At 33.1% G+C, this 17825-nt stretch overlaps 3 protein-coding genes across 3 annotated transcripts; all 3 read right to left on the minus strand.

Annotated features, from left to right (window-relative positions):
* Positions 1 to 6166: 6166 nt before the first annotated feature.
* Positions 6167 to 6835, minus strand: LOC140865696 (uncharacterized). The gene has a single exon (XM_073270419.1). It carries the CDS (start codon positions 6833 to 6835, stop codon positions 6167 to 6169), a length of 669 nt encoding a protein of 222 aa, XP_073126520.1.
* Positions 6836 to 7213: 378 nt separating this feature from the next.
* On the minus strand, positions 7214 to 7822 carry LOC140865706 (uncharacterized mitochondrial protein AtMg00310-like). Its single transcript, XM_073270428.1, has one exon. It carries the CDS (start codon positions 7820 to 7822, stop codon positions 7214 to 7216), a length of 609 nt encoding a protein of 202 aa, XP_073126529.1.
* A 3884-nt stretch (positions 7823 to 11706) lies between these two features.
* LOC140883028 (inositol-tetrakisphosphate 1-kinase 3-like) lies at positions 11707 to 16515 on the minus strand. The gene is made up of 11 exons (XM_073289356.1): positions 16356 to 16515; positions 16004 to 16224; positions 15495 to 15576; positions 15315 to 15347; positions 13712 to 13832; positions 13184 to 13276; positions 12877 to 12984; positions 12605 to 12781; positions 12372 to 12427; positions 12181 to 12265; positions 11707 to 12081 (listed from the first exon to the last, which is right to left on the minus strand). The coding sequence occupies exons 2-11, from the start codon at positions 16198 to 16200 to the stop codon at positions 12011 to 12013; spliced, it is 1023 nt and encodes a 340-aa protein (XP_073145457.1). The 5' UTR covers positions 16201 to 16224; positions 16356 to 16515; the 3' UTR covers positions 11707 to 12010.
* Positions 16516 to 17825: the final 1310 nt, after the last annotated feature.

Here is a 17825-nt window from a genome sequence, read left to right on the forward strand (position 1 = left end):
GCTTTTGGGGAATTTAGATAATATGGTAGCTAGAAAGAGATAATACTTGGTGGGGTTGAGATTCCCGCAAGCTTACTTTCTTGATATTTTGTGAACTCAAAACTTGGTTGGTGGCTTCGATTCATTTCACGTCCACAAAATTTGAACTGTAGCCATCACCCTGGTCCAGCCTGGAATCGATGTGAAGATGTTTGTATAAGATGTTCGCGCGAACATGTTAATATAAAACAAAAGGATAGTTATGAATTAACGACATATTTTTTGTTTTGCAGTGAGATGTTACGCACACAGCTTGTAAAAAAAATGTTGGCGCAATCTTGGAAAATACTAAGTATGCGACTGTACAGTGTACATATGCAACACTTGGCAAAATAAACCAAAAGCAGAAAAAAGGAACCCACTAACGATTCCAAAACTCAAAAAATAGTTCGACTTAGAAGGACTAACAAATTATAGGCTTGTTTGGGTACGATCACGAGTCCATGTATGATTTGTGTGTGAACCAAATATAAGATATCGAATTGTGCGAATCAACGGTTCCGCTTGGGTTCACTTGTTTAGGTGTTTTTTTGTTCAATAAGACTGGGTTAAGTATGTTCCTGAATAAACAGACCAATTTCAGCTGAGATTATTTTGAATAAATTCTGGAGTACTTTTCTTATGGACCATAGAAATCTTAATCGAGGCTTTACAAAATCTTTCTTTTAATTGCTTTGGTCTTTAATTTAGGTGGTCCTTCCCACTCTCGTGGTTCCAATTTTGCATTCTTTTCGCTGAAATTTTAAGAATATAATGTAAATACCAAATAAAAAATCAACGTCAATTTTATGAGACATATCTTTTATTCGATTTGAAAAGTATTATTTTTCATTGTAGTGTGATTTGTAGACTATTGCATTAGTCCCAAGGTTTATCCAATACATACCAAAAGGTAGTGGATGTGGATTCTCACGTCATTAAAAAAATACCTACTCATATATCAAATATTTATGTAAAATAATTATATTTTTAAATATCATTTTTGTTTTTTAAAATTAATTTTATGTTCTCAATTTTTTAATGAAGTTATTTTTTCCCATAGAGTTGTTGTAGTAGTCGTGATTTTTTATTTTTTATGACGTGAGAATCCGTAATCGTTATCTTTCGGTACGCATTAGATAAACCATCGGACTAACAAAATAACCTACAAACTAGGCTTGTCAAGTAAACCACACTAGGCAACTTCTGCGACAGGTTAGTCCAAAATGTGTTGGTTGAAGGAATCGAACTCTTGATTTTTGGTCAAACGTTTACCTACTCTACCAATTCGAACATCCCTTGAGAGCGTGAGTTTTTATAATTTGACGTGACACTGTTAATAAATAAATGGTACCTAGATGATTATAATGCAACTATATTAAATATGTAGTTTATATAGATAATATAATATATGAATATTTAAATTTTAGAAAGTGGATGTGATATAGTAGTTATAGATAAATTATAAATTTATTAAATAGGTTTTTATGATTTTTTTATTAACATAAAATATTAACTAAAACAGACATTACAATAATATTTTATTATATTATAGAGTGGATTTAGCATAATTATGTGTATATTATTTAATCAAGACCTCATGCATACTTTGACGATTTAATCAAATAAATATGTCTAAGGCACTAAAACGTCATAAAATATCCGGCTAATAAATGTTAACAAACCAAAAGAACAGAGATTAAAAAAAAACATGGAATTGACAAATTGTGTAGGTTAATTTTCTGCATGAGTATAATAACAAAACAAAAAAAAAAAATCGTCAAAAAAAAAAACAAATTAAAGACCAAAATATACAATGCATTTATATCAATCTAAACTTTTTAACATGATTAAAAAGAGTGTGATTTAAGGAAAAATCAAAAAAAGATTCAAATTTCAAGAAAATATAATATTTAATTATTTTTATACTTCTAATAAACTATGGATTTAAGATACAGTAGAGTTGTATAAATTTTGGAAAATAAATAGTATTATCTCAACAATTTATGGAACTACTAATTATAATCAAAATTGGGTTGGAGAAAAATTTTATCTTATAAAAAATATTAATAAACTAAAATTTGAATTTATTTTGAAGTTATATATACATTTTGAATGAAGAAATTTGTTAAAAATTCAATTCATATTTTTAGCTCTAATAAGATAAAAATCCACAATTGTCGAAGTTGGAAGTTAATAATGGTCCGAGAAAGAGGTTACATTGTATGGATATTATTGCCCCTTTTTATTGGGTCAGTTGGGCTTGTGAAAGGATGTGTCTGTGGGTTGTTTTTGTGGAATATGAGTTATCTGAGATATACGATAGATAGATGATGTGAAATGATAGATCCACAAATATTTGATCAAAATTTTTCAACCAATATAGATGTCCTAAGATAGTTTCTCTTCCCACAAACTTAACATTTCTACGGTTAAGTAGATGCTACCCGCAGGGTAGTGCCCTGCGGGTGACGTGGCGACTCATGATTGGTTAAAATCAATGGGTCCCACGTGGAACCCACTAATTTTAACCAATCACGGGGTTACACGTCATCCGCAAGGTAGTGCCCTACGGGCGGCATCTATATTTTAGGTGGTTAATTACTTGATTCATGACCATCAGTGGATTTTCAAATTATATAAAAAAAATCTTACCCTAATTATGTAAATATTAAAATTTATATAGGTTCGGATTCAATTTCGATATAAAATTTCACTAAAGAAATCATTTTTTTAAAAAAAATAAAAATAAAATATTTCAGATGCACGTATTGTATGTGTATTGTTGTCACTAGTATATATTATAAATTTCTCATCTATTGAAATTTGTCTTTTATGTGTGATTTGGTAGATTGCATATTGTTAATATCCAATTAATATGTTTTGAGATTTATTATATGAATTGTTGTTTCAATATAATTTCTATTTTGATATTTGTTTGAAAGCTACTATAGACTTTATTTTGATATTTTTTATTTTATTTTTGTTATAAACACGTTAGAATATATGTTGAATATAATTGTCTGACGAGAAAAACCCGACAATTTTTTATATAAGTTAAGAGTAGGTCTGAGGTGTTTCAAAATGGGTCTCGGCCCTCGGGTTCTTTTGGACTCGATCGTCATCCAATATAAATGGGTTGCAGATTATTTTTAAATTAGTATTTAACTAGCTTAATTAATGTTCATGTTTTTAATCAAAATTATTAATTAGGCAATATTTACTATCATTAAAGTCGATTGTGTACGTAATCTTATCGGGCTAATAGCATTCCACTCCCTTGTGAAATTTCTATATAACACAAAACCCCCTATAAAAATTTAATTAGCTATTAAGTCCTTCACCTTTAAAAAAATTAGCTAAAACACCCTTGCGTTGGAAATTGTACTTCCACGCGCTGGAAGTGAGATTTGTCATAATTGTTTTTATTTTTCATTATCTCAAATGACAAAAATATCCTCAAGTACTCAGTATACTATTTTGTTAGTAAGTTTTTATTTGTCCAACTATTTAACATATGATTTTTGAATTTTATTATTTTAAATTTTATGAAGTTGAAAAATACTACTATTTGAAACAGTGAATTCACCAACTTACTAACCAAATATGTTATTTTTATTATTTTGTAATTTATAAAAATACATAATAAAAATCATTGATTATATTAGTGATAAACTAAATAAAAAATTAATATTCACAATAATAATTATTAATATTAGTAATATTTGAATACAAAATAAGGCTCATAAGGGTGCTTAAAAATCAAAATAAGCCAAGTTAAAGAAATTTATCAAAATAAAAAATATAAAATTAAGGAAATTTTAATTTTTTTTGAAATAAATTAATATTAGAGTTAACATGATTGATCTTTAATGGCCCACCTTACATTAGAACCGGAGTTTTTGGGTATAATTTGATTTTACATTGTTAAAATTTTGATCTAAAACAAATATATAAATTATGCTTAAATTTTTTTTCCATAAAATTCTAATAAATAATTAAATGAATAAAATTATTATGAAAATTTATTAACTTAGAATGAATGAACATATTAATAAAAATTCAAACCATATCAAAACATATTTATCATGTCAACCGAAAATTTTAATTTTCAAATCATTTATCATGTCAGTCATAATTTCTTTACCGATATTTACTAATTTATTAATATAATTACTATATATTCATATTATATATATACATTATATATAATATAATTTATTCAAAATAGTATACGAAATAGGGCTTCAAATCAAATAAAATGAAGTTAAACTGATCACTGATAAATATAAAACTTTATAATTGAGAAAATTGATTAAAAAAAAGAATAAATAATTACATACATACATACACACACACACACACACACACATATATATATATATATATATATCATCTTGAATAATAACAATATATGGTTAATTTGAATCACTTGAGAGATAAAGAAATGGATTTTGTTTATAAGATTAATTTAATAGTTCTTTAAATTTGCTAATGTTACTATGATTTTATTAATATTTTCATTTATTTAATATTTTCATATTATTATTACTACGATTATTAATTATATTTCATATTATTAATTAAAATAATATGTTCGGCTAGAAAGTTAGTGAATTCACTGTTCCGAATAATCGTATTTTTAAAATTTATAAAATTTAAAATAATACAATTAAAAAAATCACATGTTAAAAAATTTGACAAAGAAAAATACCCTAACAAATATTATGCTTAATGATTTAGGGGTATTTCAGTCATTTTAGGCAATAAAAAGTAAAAAAAAGCATGATCAATTGCATTTCAAACGCGTGCAACACCAATTTTTGATCAGGGGGCTTTTAGCTAATTTTTTGAAAAGTGAAGGACTTAATATCTAATTCATTTTTTATAAGGGGTTTTGTGCTATATACTAATTTCATAAGGGGCGGAATGCAATTAGCCCTAATTTTATTGTTAAATTTATTTTGTTGATTAATTTTTAAAATATCGTATTTATTTAAATAATTATCATCTCGAAATATGATACAACAAAAAATTTTTGTACATATATTGATTAAAATATAATAGAATAAATATATGTTGTCAGAGTTGACACTATTTCTAAAGTGTTGAAACAAAAAGAATTACCATTTTAGTTTTTCGATGAATAGTATTCGAAAAGTGTTTAACATTAAAATTGTAGGTGATGAAAAGACAAATCTCCTAAAAAAGAATCTCATTGTCTTGATTATATTTGCTTCAACGATTCATAAATAAAATCAACGGGTTTCGGTGACATATATTAATTTTATTATATTTTTATCAATGTATTAAAATATTTGTTTTTATATAATTTGGGTTGACAATTATTTATCATGATATAATTTTAAGTAAATATATATTTTTAAATTAATCAATAAATAACTTTAAAAATAAAATAATGTACATAATAAATGTTAATAATAGTAATTGGACTTAATAGCAATTTAGAGTCAGGGTAAACGTAACTTTTTAATTTGATCATGTACAATAGTTCATGTACCAATTTGACATTTTATCAATAGTTCATGTATCAAAATGAATATTACTCTTAAAAATAAGACATTTTATTAATGACTAAATTGGCTTTTTATGTGGATAATGTACCAATTCCGCCGTTCAAAATAATTTATGTATCAATTTTTAAAGTTATCAAAATTTTTGTACCAAAATAAATTTTTACTCTTTTTATAAATTGTGTGGTAGCTGAATTATTAGAAAAATTCTTGTGGAGCAATGATGAGAAAATTATTGAAATGTGATGAATGGATTGCTTTACAACAAAAATTAAGTTTCATCATACACTTGATATCAAAGTCAAAATCATATGTTTGATTTTAATAATTGCTCGTTATACAATTCTTTGGCGAAAAAGTTTTCGGAAGCGATGATTGGCTATGTCAGAATGTAATAAAAACATGACCTCGGAGCTATTCAGAAGATTCAAGTTTGATCGCTAACTCATAATTTTTGATAAACGAGAAACAGACGAATCTTGTTTAGGGCCGACCTCGAAAGAAAAATGATTAAGATAGTGCACTTCTCAGCTTTTTCTTAGAAGCTCTCCCAAACACCAGCGTTCTCCCAAACATCAATTTTTTTGAAACAAACTCCAAACATATATATATTACTAACAATCACGAGATACAATGTTTAACAACCAAGTTGGAAAACCACTATGCAACCAAGTAAGAGGAGTTGAAGTAAAAAGAGCTTTCCTAGCCAACATATGTGCCACTCCGTTCGCGGTCCGTCTCATGTGAGATATCGACATGAAATCTGGGGAATTGAATAAAGATTTAATCTCTAACACCACTACACCATCTGGCCCAAGATCATCTTCCGGCGTGTTAATTGCCTGAACCTCCTTCAGAGAATCCGAAAAGATGTTGGCATTGGAGAAGCCATGGTCGACACAAAAATACATCCCAAATCTAACAGCTTCTAGCTCCGCACTCAAGACTGTTCCTGAATTCCGAATAACACAAGTTGTAGCCCCTATAATCTTCCCAAGTGAGTCCCTAACCACAGCACTAACACCGCATAAATTCTGGGCTCCATCAAAGCTCGCATCGACATCCAATCGAAGTTGATTTGATAAAGGTGCCTTCCAGATTCGTTCCGATAAAACATTATTCAAGAAGTGAGGAGTGTCGCAGCTCTCCTTGGCACTGTGAAACGAATCCAACATAGCCCAAGCCCAAGCTAAAATAAATCCTGGAACTTTACCTGCTTGATCATGTTTCCCATTACAATATGCTTTCCATGCTGCCCAAGCTAACACCGCAAAGATCCCCATCTCCTCTTTATTAACCAACGACATAAGTAAAACACAACACTCAACAAAAGAGACCCCTCGATATTGCTTCAATAGTCTCCAAAATATAGTTTTTTTTTTCAAGCAATTCGAGCATAAGAACAGAAAATAATACAATGGCTAGTTGAGGCATATTCTGAATTACAGAGAGAACAGAAGCCATTAGTTGGAACATGATGGTTAACCGTAAAGATTTACCTCTGAAGGAATAAAATCCCTGGAAGCTTTCCAGAGGAAAATGCGAACTTTAGGTGGTATGTTTAGTTTCCAAATGAGCTGCCACCAATGCAAAAATTGGTGAGTTGATCGAAATGGCGGAGGTCTCGAGTTGTCCATCTCCATCCAATATCCTGATTTTACTTAATAAATTCCATTAGAATTTCCCTTCCAATATCGTAAATCTGGACATCCTCTCCTGTTTAGAGAAATATTCAGAATTGATTCCGCTTCGAACAGCGAAATTTTTTGATTCACAGCTTCTTCATTCCAGTTCCCCATCGGACTAATCAAACTATCTACTGTATCGTTTGAAGTAGCATGAACCATCGAAGAACAACGAAACTGGGGTAAGCTCGGAATCCAAGGATCCTTCCCAATCACTATAGATTGTCCAGTACCTACTCGCCAACATAGCCCTCGTTGAAGAAGAACACGGCTCCATAAAAATGATCGCCAAATGTAGGAAGGATTCACTTCCAAGTCAGCATCCATAATATCCTTGTGTTTAAAATATCGCGCCTTAAGAATTCTTGCCATTAAGGAAGAAGGGAATTGAATCAATCTCCAGACTTGCTTTGCCACAAGTGCCTTATTGAAAGCACCTTGTTTGCGAAATCCCATCCCTCCATGGCATTTAGGCTTACACAACTCCGAACATTTGAGCCAATGTAATCCCCTTTTTCCAGTGTGGTCAATCCACCAGAATTTAGCACAAGCCTGATCAATCCCGTCACACACCGAATTCGGCATTTTGAAACAAGACATAACATAAGAAGGGATTGCTTGCAACACTGATTTAATTAATACTTCCCGTCCTCCCGAAGAAAAGAACGTAGAATTCCAGCTCTGAATTTTTTTACACACTCGCTCCTTCATAAAAGCAAACTGGAGTCTTTTACTTCGTAGTGAGAATGTAGGCAAGCCCAAATATAACTCATGTCCCTGGACAATCTGAACTAAAAGCACTTGTTTAATTTCTGCGATACAATGAGAAGAGACATTCGGACTAAAAGTCAATGCTGATTTGTCAAAATTAATCATATGTCCAGAAGCTTTTTCGTAGTTGTGTAAACAACGATACACTTGTGAACAATCATTTGGGTTTGGGAACTGGCTTAGGGCGGTGCCAATCTCAGCAGTCAGGAAAACACCATCAGCTAAGGCATCCAGTCAATACACTAATATCTTGCCTAGTGAAGATAACATAGCAGCGGAAGAAGATTTTACTGATCATTTGATGGTGTCTAAATTTCGGGTACATAGAGCTGAGATTGCCCCTGAATCTTCTAGGGAGAAGAGTGACTCAGATGACAATTTGGCTCGAGTGGAAGATTCCTCAGAATTATTACCAGTATTATCAATTATTGTTCAGGATGAACAAATGGGGGTGGTGATGGAAGAAGAAGCGACTTCGAGCAGTTCTAGTCTAATGCCAGCAGGGGAACATTCTCAAAAACAGAAGTGGGAGCGGTTGGCAAAGAAGACTAAATCAATATCAGTAATGAAGCCAGAACCAAAAGCCATTCCAGTTCAAAATAAAAGGATATTAACAGGACAAGTAAATCTCCCTGTTTCACCTAAAAGAATTCGAATTGATGAGATGGAAGGTAATGCAACCGATTCTATCTTTGCGGTCCTAATGACGTGTCTGGTTTGGAATGCTCGAGGGCTTGGGAACCAACGAGCGTTCCGAGAATTACAGCGCTGAAAGAAACCCATCGCTTATTTTTATAAGCGAAACTAAATTACATACTACTCCATGTTGTCTTTGGAAAAATTGTTTACTATTCGAGAGTTGTTTCTCTGTGGATAGTGATCACCGAAGTGGGGGGCTGATGATAATTTGGCGAAAACCTTGGGATATTAAGATTCTTTCGTACTCGATTGGGCATATCGATTGTACTGTTGAACAAGAGCAGATGCAGTGGAGATTCACAGGATTTTATGGAATCCAGTTACTAGTCAGCGACACCTTTCGTGGCAACTTAGGAGATTGGCTGATATTTCTGAACTTAAAAAGCTGCCATGGATCGTCGGAGGTGATTTTAATGAGGTGTTATATGAGTCTAAAAAAGTGGGAGGAATATTGAAGCCTGTATCTCATATGTAAGTTTTTGCGGAAGTATTAGAAGATTGTAGGCTTCAATACCTACAGTATACAGGGGTACCATTTACTTTGGAGTAACCGTAGAAAGGGTGAGGAGTTGATACCAACAAGATTGGATAGATTTCTATGCAATTTGAATGGAAAATTCTTTTTCCTACGGTGGAAGTAGGGACGATGGAAGTGTCTAGTTCGGATCATCGGCCTTTGGTGTTGACATTGAAATCAATCATAGCATCTACATTTACTAGAAGGCTGAGACGTTTCACTTTCGAACATAAATGGCTTTTGGAGGAAGATTTCTTGGAACATTTTACAGGAACTTGGGACCGACTCAGAAGGATTCAAAATTTGCCAACAAAATTATCCTCTTGCAATAATATTCTCAAATCATGGGCAGGCGATAGGTTCGATAAAATGGGTAAGAAAATCCCTGTATTGCGTAAGGAGCTGAATGGGCTGTTGAGATCAGGTAATAATATGAAAAATAATCTTATTAGAATTGGGAAGGTGGAAAAGATATCGAGAAATTGGCGGCTCAGGAAGAAATCCGCTGGCAACAAAGAGCTCGAGTTAATTGGTTGCAGAATGGAGACAGGAATACAAAATTTTTTCATAAACCCTAAGAAAGAAATGAGAGAGATTAAAAAGTCTTTTCCGCAAACACCGACTTAAAACAAGATTTATTATATAATCAAACATCACTTTAATAAACTTATTAGATAATAAAAAATATATATTTATTTATTTATAAATTTATTTATAAGTGATTTTGCTCCACAGTAGTCTGGTGTGGATAAAAAAACTGTACGGCTACGCGTTCCCGAACGAAAGCCTTATCACCGTGCTCTGCTCCAAAAACTCACACGCGAAACAATGTCAGTCTCAGCCATATTCGGCACGCGATTGGAGGTCCCCCTTCCCCTTCGCGGCGGCGGCGTGGTCTCCGTCAAGAAACTGGCACCGTCGGCGAGACTAGTGGTTGACGGCGGCGGAGGATTGGAGGTAGAGTGCTCGTCTAGGCCACAGAAGAAGGCTACCAAGCATCACATGAAGACGCGCCCTCGAAAGTCTCAGCCTTGGGATATACGACGTGGTCCCACCGTTTACCCTCCGCTTCCTGATCTCCCTCCCGAATGGTCTCCCGTCTCCGCCGACGCCGCTTCTCCGCCGCAGCCTGCGCCGTCTGGGTAATTCTCATCCATGCTCAAGTCAATTGAATCTGCCATGTAACTGTGCTTTTGGGATCTGATAAACCAAGTTTTTTGTTCAATGTTTACTCATCATCATCGCTTTAACCTCCTTATACTCCAGGAGAATTTTCTCCGTAGCTATCTGCTTATTTGTGCCCTAATTTTCTTTGTTATTATTTAAAATTACAAATACTATTTCAGTCTTTCGTAAAATGAGATTCGAAAATGAAATTCTTAAGCTGTGTTTGGATCAACAGAATTAGACGGGATTGGGTATGACTTAAAATTGAAAGTACCGTTAAAATGAGATTTTAAAACGGACTCAAACTTCTGACATCCGCCGCAGCCCGCAAGGTAAACCACTGCCTCTCATGCCGCCGACTGATTCTACCATAGATGCCGACTATAGGTATTTATTGAGAATTCATAGAATTTTATTTAACTAACTGAAATCTTGATAAAATTGATGTTATTTAAAAGATTTGAATTGTACTATTATCATTAGCCATAGCTTTTGGTAAACGACAAGCGCTCGGTTCTAACAATTGGTATCAAAGTCAAAAGTCATGAGATCGATTCCCATTGATTGCTAAGGAGTCCAATTAGCGTTCGTTCCTACATATCATTTATCTAAAATTTATTATACTATCAAATTCTAAAATATATTTTTATTTTTTACAAATCCAATTTTAATTTTAAATTTTATTTTTTAGACATCCAAAGATAGTGTATGAAATCACTTTCAGATTTCACACTCTTTGAATTTTAAAAATAATATTTTTCTTAAAAATATTTATATTTATATAACTTACTCATAGATTTAAATTTTTTTTTGTAAATTTTACAAAATACGATTTATTTAAAAATTTATATTACTAATTCACACTGTTATATATTTAATTCTTAATATACACCAAAATATATTTCAATTATATGAATTTGAAATCAAAATCCAATTTCAAAACTTATTTCTTATCAATTCAGATGTGAATTCCAAATCCAGTTCCAAAACTCATGTTTCTTATCGATTCAAACACACGGTAAATATTAGGAGTTCGAATTTATCTAAACCAAGTTTAACAAATTTCCTTTTTTCAAATTGAATTTCGAAATACTCGAAAACTCAACTCAATGATGGAAACGATTTAAATCATGTGCAACACATGACTCCGTCCTTGCTTCTTCTCCGGGTTAATTATCTCCCCGAGAAAAAAAGTTCTTTTTCTCATGACCCGTGGTCGATTAGAGTTGGAATTTGAACTCGAAATGGATTTTAAAAAAAAAAAAAAAAAAACAAAGAAACAAAGAAACGAAGTAAAAAATTTACCAAGAGAAAATATCTAAAGCTTGTGAATTAGGAGGAGCCTTTTACATACAGCTTAACTGCAATTAATCATGACGAATCTTCGAACAAAAATGGATTTACAGAGTAGAGAACTGGACTTCTTCCGCAAAGAATCTGAGTCATATTTCTGCACCTTCAATACACAACAATAGGCACTTGTGACGCCACAACACAAGAATCAAGCTTCCCCGGTGTCCCTTTTCTCCAGTTGATTTTTACGTTATAGTGATGCATCGTCATTTCGTAACCACGGGTTCAATCAACAGTTGCACCCCTTTGGCCAGCCTTAACTCTTCCTATTTTCTTCTCACCAAGTTCAGAAGAAAATCCGTAAATATATGCTCGTATTCGGGCATTTTCCCATATCCTGCAAATGATACACGAGTATGTAAGATCGAATTAAGTTGCGACCCCTTGCACATTTCTAAGACTAATAGCTGTCTTGATGCGTAAATGTGTGGTATACCTGGAAAATAGTTGATGTCGATCACATAATAGCTGTCTTGAGTTCCATGTTCTCGAATTATATCCAAGTTGAACAGGTGAAGACCCTTACGAAATTTACAAAAGACTGTATTATTAAGTAAATATCCCAACAAGAGAAACGAACATAATCGCATCAATACAGCTTTGAAAAGAAAGGGTGAATTGGAGTACCAGCCGGCGACGTAGCTCCCGGGCTAGTCTCTCCAGTAATGGGCCTGGTGGAAGCTCTGTGCAGATCGAAGGTAAAGCTAAAGATGAGTACTCTTAGAGCAAACAGTAAAATGGAGATTCGCTAACTTATACAATGATTAATTATCAATTCAGTTAAAAGAGGACGACTGTTTCACAGAGCCATGAAAGAAACATATTTTGGCGCCCAAATGGTGAAATGAGAAAATGCTTACCCGCAACACCAGGGTCTAAGTCTGCTTCATCAGCAGATGCAGCAGCACAAGATACCCTTGGAAAGTGATAGACACCGAAATTCTTCGACAATTCACACTTACTGACATCAGGCAAGGAGAAACGTCTAACAACTTTTATAGCTTCACCGACAACATAAACTTTGAAGAGTACACCACCTACAAAATTTGAATAGGAAAGACTAATGCAATGCAATTTTTCTTCCAAACCATTGAGTGCGTTAGTAACCACAAGATGAACTAGGATCTCATACCATGATTAATAAATTCCTGCAAAACAAGCGGTGGCACCAGCTTCTGGAGGGAGCTCTCATCATAGGCAAGAGACAGCTCATGTGACTTTGCAACCAAAGGCTTTGCCACTGAAATATATAAGGATTGAAATAAAATATACCATAATTGTGAGGACAAAATTATAACTAAATTTCAAATCTGGATACCAAACTGCACGAGAGAATGAATTTCGGCAACCCAAAGAACGGTTCGATTTTCACATAAATATTTTGCTGATGAAATTAGTGCTCACGCAAGTTAAAACTGATACAATTCATGATAACATACCGATAGGCAACCTTAAACCAGCCTTGTTCACTGCATCTGGAATGGATGATGGATCCTTCTTGATAACTAACTGTTTAGGGACACTGACTGTTCCTGAAAGCAAAGTGAAAAACCTTATGACAAAGCTCTAACCGAAAATTTGAATGGATGAAGATTTGCATAAACTATCCACTATAAGGATGTTCCAAAACCTGAAGTGGGAAAGTCAAATTCTTTCTCACATATTTGGAGAGAAGATATGGATTACCCCCATTCTAAAGGACTCGGGGGTTGATTGTGTGTTCAAAAACTTGATCGATACATTTTCCACTCCTTCGATCCTTCGCTGTTTGCATGTCTTTGTCCCTAATGTCTCACACTTAAAAAAGCCCAACCGTTTGCGTAACTCACTATAATTCCGATGAAGGCCAGTTTGCATAAAACACATCAAGCTTTTTTTAAATGCCCGTTGCCTTACCCCTCAGCCAAAAGAATGGAGAAATTTAAGGCCATGAAAGAAAGAGCGGAAGGTACATCTGGAAAAATTACCATAGGGGTCTGAAAGATTCAGGTCAGCAACATCTTGAAGCATGGACTGACGATTGTGAACGTGCTGGATGGCATCAGGAGGATCAAGAACAGTTACCTCTGGATGTGCAAGCCTGTAATCCTACAGCAAAGTTAAATAATGATTAGAGGGGGTCCCAACACAACCTGCTTATATGCTCGTCTATATTCAAACAAGGTGAACTATTCCTTTGCAACCAAAAATATTAAACAATTTTTTATTACTAAAAGTAGTTGGAAGATCAAGAGGACTTATTCAAGGTGAGTTAGCAAACTACAACTTTTGTAATTAGGTTAGGCACAATATAATAGCTACAAACACTTTATTTTTTTCATAACCACAACATTTTCTTCACTACTTCAGTCCGTGAGGGTTGATGATTTAGCTGGGTTTATTTGCTCAAGCACTAGCTTGGTCTCCAATGAGTGATGATTAATTATGATTAAATAAAATAAAACAAAACAAAACAAAATATTCGACACAAATTACATGCTAAAACAAAATGGGACCATGTAAGGTGATATATACGCAGGAAGATCAAAAAGTATGTTTCCAAATGTCATTCATCTCTTCATAGACCACCAAGCTAACTAGAAAATTTCAGTGCAATTTTTTTTCTGCAGGCACAGAAGATATAGTCATTTGGTTCAGACTAAATTCCGGGATACTGAACTAAAAGCTAACTGACACGTTTCCGCAACTGAATTATCATCACACTTCAACATATGACAATGATGGATATAACTGTGAACATCTCCAATTTTGGGGGGAAATGATTTTTTAGCGAACACATAGGTGAAGCAGTCAGTATAATTGATTCCATTAATAAGATTAAAAGCTAAACATCCAAAACTTCAAGAGAAAGGAAAGGAAGTTTATTTTACATATTAAACCCCTCATCATTTGATCGGTGCAGATCACAACACTTGGTTTTCTTACACTAATCGTCTTTGAAAGCTATCTGTATGTTGCACACGTACAAACATGCAGTGAATGTCAAAAATATCCTCAATCATGAGTATTTAAGGTCTCAATAGCTATACATGTACAATCCATTATTAATGTCCCAATGGCCAAATAGATAAATACCTACAATTTGTTGCATAAAGCAATTAAGAATTTAACTTCACCAAAGTCCATAATAACAAAAGAATAAAGGACTATAAAAATGTAGAAACACATCGTTTAGATATCCCTGAAAAGCTGTATCCAGTACCGGTAATCCTAGAAGAAAAAAATCACCAAAAAGATAAAACCAGGAATCCTCAACCTGCTGCAAATCAGCTAAATATTCCATTGAAGGACAACTTCCTCCAAAAGCTGGAATCTTGAGGCTCCAACCTCAATTATCAAGTCATGATTTACTATGGAGAAGAGAGTAAATCACTCTGCAATTTTTTCAGATAATAAGCTTAAATGCGAAGACATCAGGCTGCCAGCGGCTTCGCTGACAACTTGCGTCCAATCGTATCATCAATGTCTGCCATGAAGTTGCCTAAATAGCTAAATGCGGACATCTATCATATGTCCTTAAGGTTCTTACATTAGCTAAATATAAAGTACAGTACCCATGAGGAAACCAACCTCAAGAATGTGCTGCCATTCCTTTCCTGATAACTGCACAACAATTCAAGAATGTAAGATTTATGGATACAGTGAGACAGAATAAAAAAAAACAAAACAAAACAAAAGCCTCGATGGCGAAACGTTTGAAAAATAAACAAGCGAGGTAAAATTAAAAAAAAAAGGAATAGAAAAGCTCACTTTATGCAAGACAACATCGAAAGGACCTTGATCCGATAGGGGTCTACTTGGGTCAATAGCCACAAATAGGATTCCCTTCTTCCTGCATTTTGAAACCAAAACATGATTATCTGATGATAGTATGTATCCAGGGGTTCAGAAATTTAAAGCCAGAAGCAACATCCACACTAATTGTTACACCATATGTCATTCATTAAATTAATTAAACCACCAAAAACTCAGAAACCCAACTCACAGTGCATCTTCAACCATAAACCACACTATACAGAAAAGGATAAAACCAGATCAAAATGACTTAAACCTGAACCCTGTAAAGACAACTCAGAGACAGATAATTTCCAGTAACACATGCAAGAAAATCACGTCACTTTCAACAGGAAAGAATGAATCAAATACATACCAAGATCAAAATTCAGAAAGCAAAAAAACAAAAATCAAATTAAAATTCCAATCAACGTTCATTTTGTTTTACAATAAGCAATCCCAAAAAACTCAAGAAATTGACTTACCTTGCTAAGCGTTCAAGCTTGGGCTGCAAAAAACTCTTAATTTTCTTAGATGTAAGAGCATAACCCACCACCACCGCCGCATTCAATGCCGGCACCGCCGACGCCGTATACTTCCTCTGCATTTTCTGTTCCTCCACCGCTCCTTCACCCTCTACCCCTCCTCCTTCAGCACACGCAATCTCACCAATCATTCCCATCCCAAACCCTGTCTATACCTGCGTCTATGCATACAAAACAAAACGCACCCCCCCGTATACGTACGTATATATTCAGATTCCGTTCAAATTCCAATTTCACACGAAATTCAATCTGCCATTTCCAGGAAAAAAAAAAAAACAATGCCTTTAATTACCTGTTTTCTTGTTTGAAATTAAGATTTTGATATCGCCAAATGAATTAAATTGTCGAATATTTTCGAGAATATCTTCACACGAGGCGCATAAATTAATGGAGTAATTTATTCAGCTTGTTCGTTGAAAATATATAGAGCTACGATACGAGCCGACACGCGTAGAGAGGAAAACAATGCTACCAAGGCACCGCGTGGGAGCCACGCATCTTCAATTCATATCTTCCACTCTGTTCTAAGCTGTTATATACTTAATGATCAAACAAACACATCCAAAAAAAATCGACATGATATCGTCTTATGAGTTAATTTTATTAAATTAATATTTGACTCGACTCGATTCAATACATAAAAAATTAATTCGTCTCACAAATAAACAAATAGCTGTTGAAAAATCTAATGCGCATGTGCGAGTTGTGTGTACAAGTTGTTCTGTAAAGAACCAAAACTGACCATTCTGATTTGGATTCTGATTTCGATTTCAATTCCTATAAAAAGAATAACTGAAATTGAATTTTAAGGTAGTGTTTTAATAATTTATTTTTAAATATTACAAACATACATATGTTTCTGGTTGCTCTATTAGTTTCGGTTTAAACTAATTTTGAATTAAATGTACTCAATTAAATTTCAATGACCAATAATTTGTCGATATAAGTCGAAATATAATCAAACCAATTAAAGTTAATTGTTTGATAAAATAATACGAATATTGTACTTTCCTAAAATATTGGGCTAATTGCACTCAACTCCCATGTGAAAAATCATAGTGTCATAAAACTCTAAATAAAATATTATTAATAAGTAAGCTAATATATCTTTCATTTGTTAAAAACCAAACGCATTTCACCTTATGCCATACAAATTCACACATTTACCCATTTAATAAGAGGTTTTATGCTTGATTTTTAAAAATACGAAGGCGCATTATTAATTTTACATATGATGTTTTTTATTTTTGTTTATACTTGTCATAAGTAGTGTTGACGCAATCAGCTCTGAAAAATTAACTAATGTACCGTTGATATTTTAATTTATATAATTTATGTAGGTTAATTATACAAATTATATTGTCTATATCCGGTTGTGATTCCGCGTGGTTGTGGCTCTTCCTGATTTCGGTTTCATTAATGAAAGATACGTGACTAAAAATAAGCATACACGAAATTGAAATTGACATTTTGTATTTCTATTATTTGGCAGAACTTGGTTCATATTTGTTAAAACTAATGAAATTGGTGAGTTTTTGTTTCCATTATTCAGTTTGATGGATTTGATTTGTCGTGTGTAACGTGGAAGTAGATATCTAACATTATCTAAATAAACTATATATTTGTAAAATTTAAGATAAGTTGCATAAATTGGAATTTATTTCTGAGATGTATGTTATAAATGTAATTAGCTAGTTAGAAACTTAGTATGATGACTAAGATTTAAATGACGACCAACAAAAATATAAAAAAATATTAGATT

The sequence above is a fragment of the Henckelia pumila genome, chromosome 1 (genome assembly GCF_033568475.1).
Source record: "Henckelia pumila isolate YLH828 chromosome 1, ASM3356847v2, whole genome shotgun sequence".
Classification (NCBI taxonomy): domain Eukaryota; kingdom Viridiplantae; phylum Streptophyta; class Magnoliopsida; order Lamiales; family Gesneriaceae; genus Henckelia; species Henckelia pumila.

Coding starts and splice junctions, on each gene's coding strand:
- LOC140865706 (XM_073270428.1), bottom strand. CDS start 7,822: ATGCCGAATTCGGTGTGTGACGGGATTGATCAGGCTTGTGCTAAATTC.
- LOC140883028 (XM_073289356.1), bottom strand. CDS start 16,200: ATGGGAATGATTGGTGAGATTGCGTGTGCTGAAGGAGGAGGGGTAGAG. Junction 12,782..12,876: donor GCAGGAATTTATTAATCATG/GTATGAGATCCT, acceptor CAAATTTTGTAG/GTGGTGTACTCTTCAAAGTT. Junction 12,266..12,371: donor GGGAGCTACGTCGCCGGCTG/GTACTCCAATTC, acceptor AAATTTCGTAAG/GGTCTTCACCTGTTCAACTT.
- LOC140865696 (XM_073270419.1), bottom strand. CDS start 6,835: ATGGGGATCTTTGCGGTGTTAGCTTGGGCAGCATGGAAAGCATATTGT.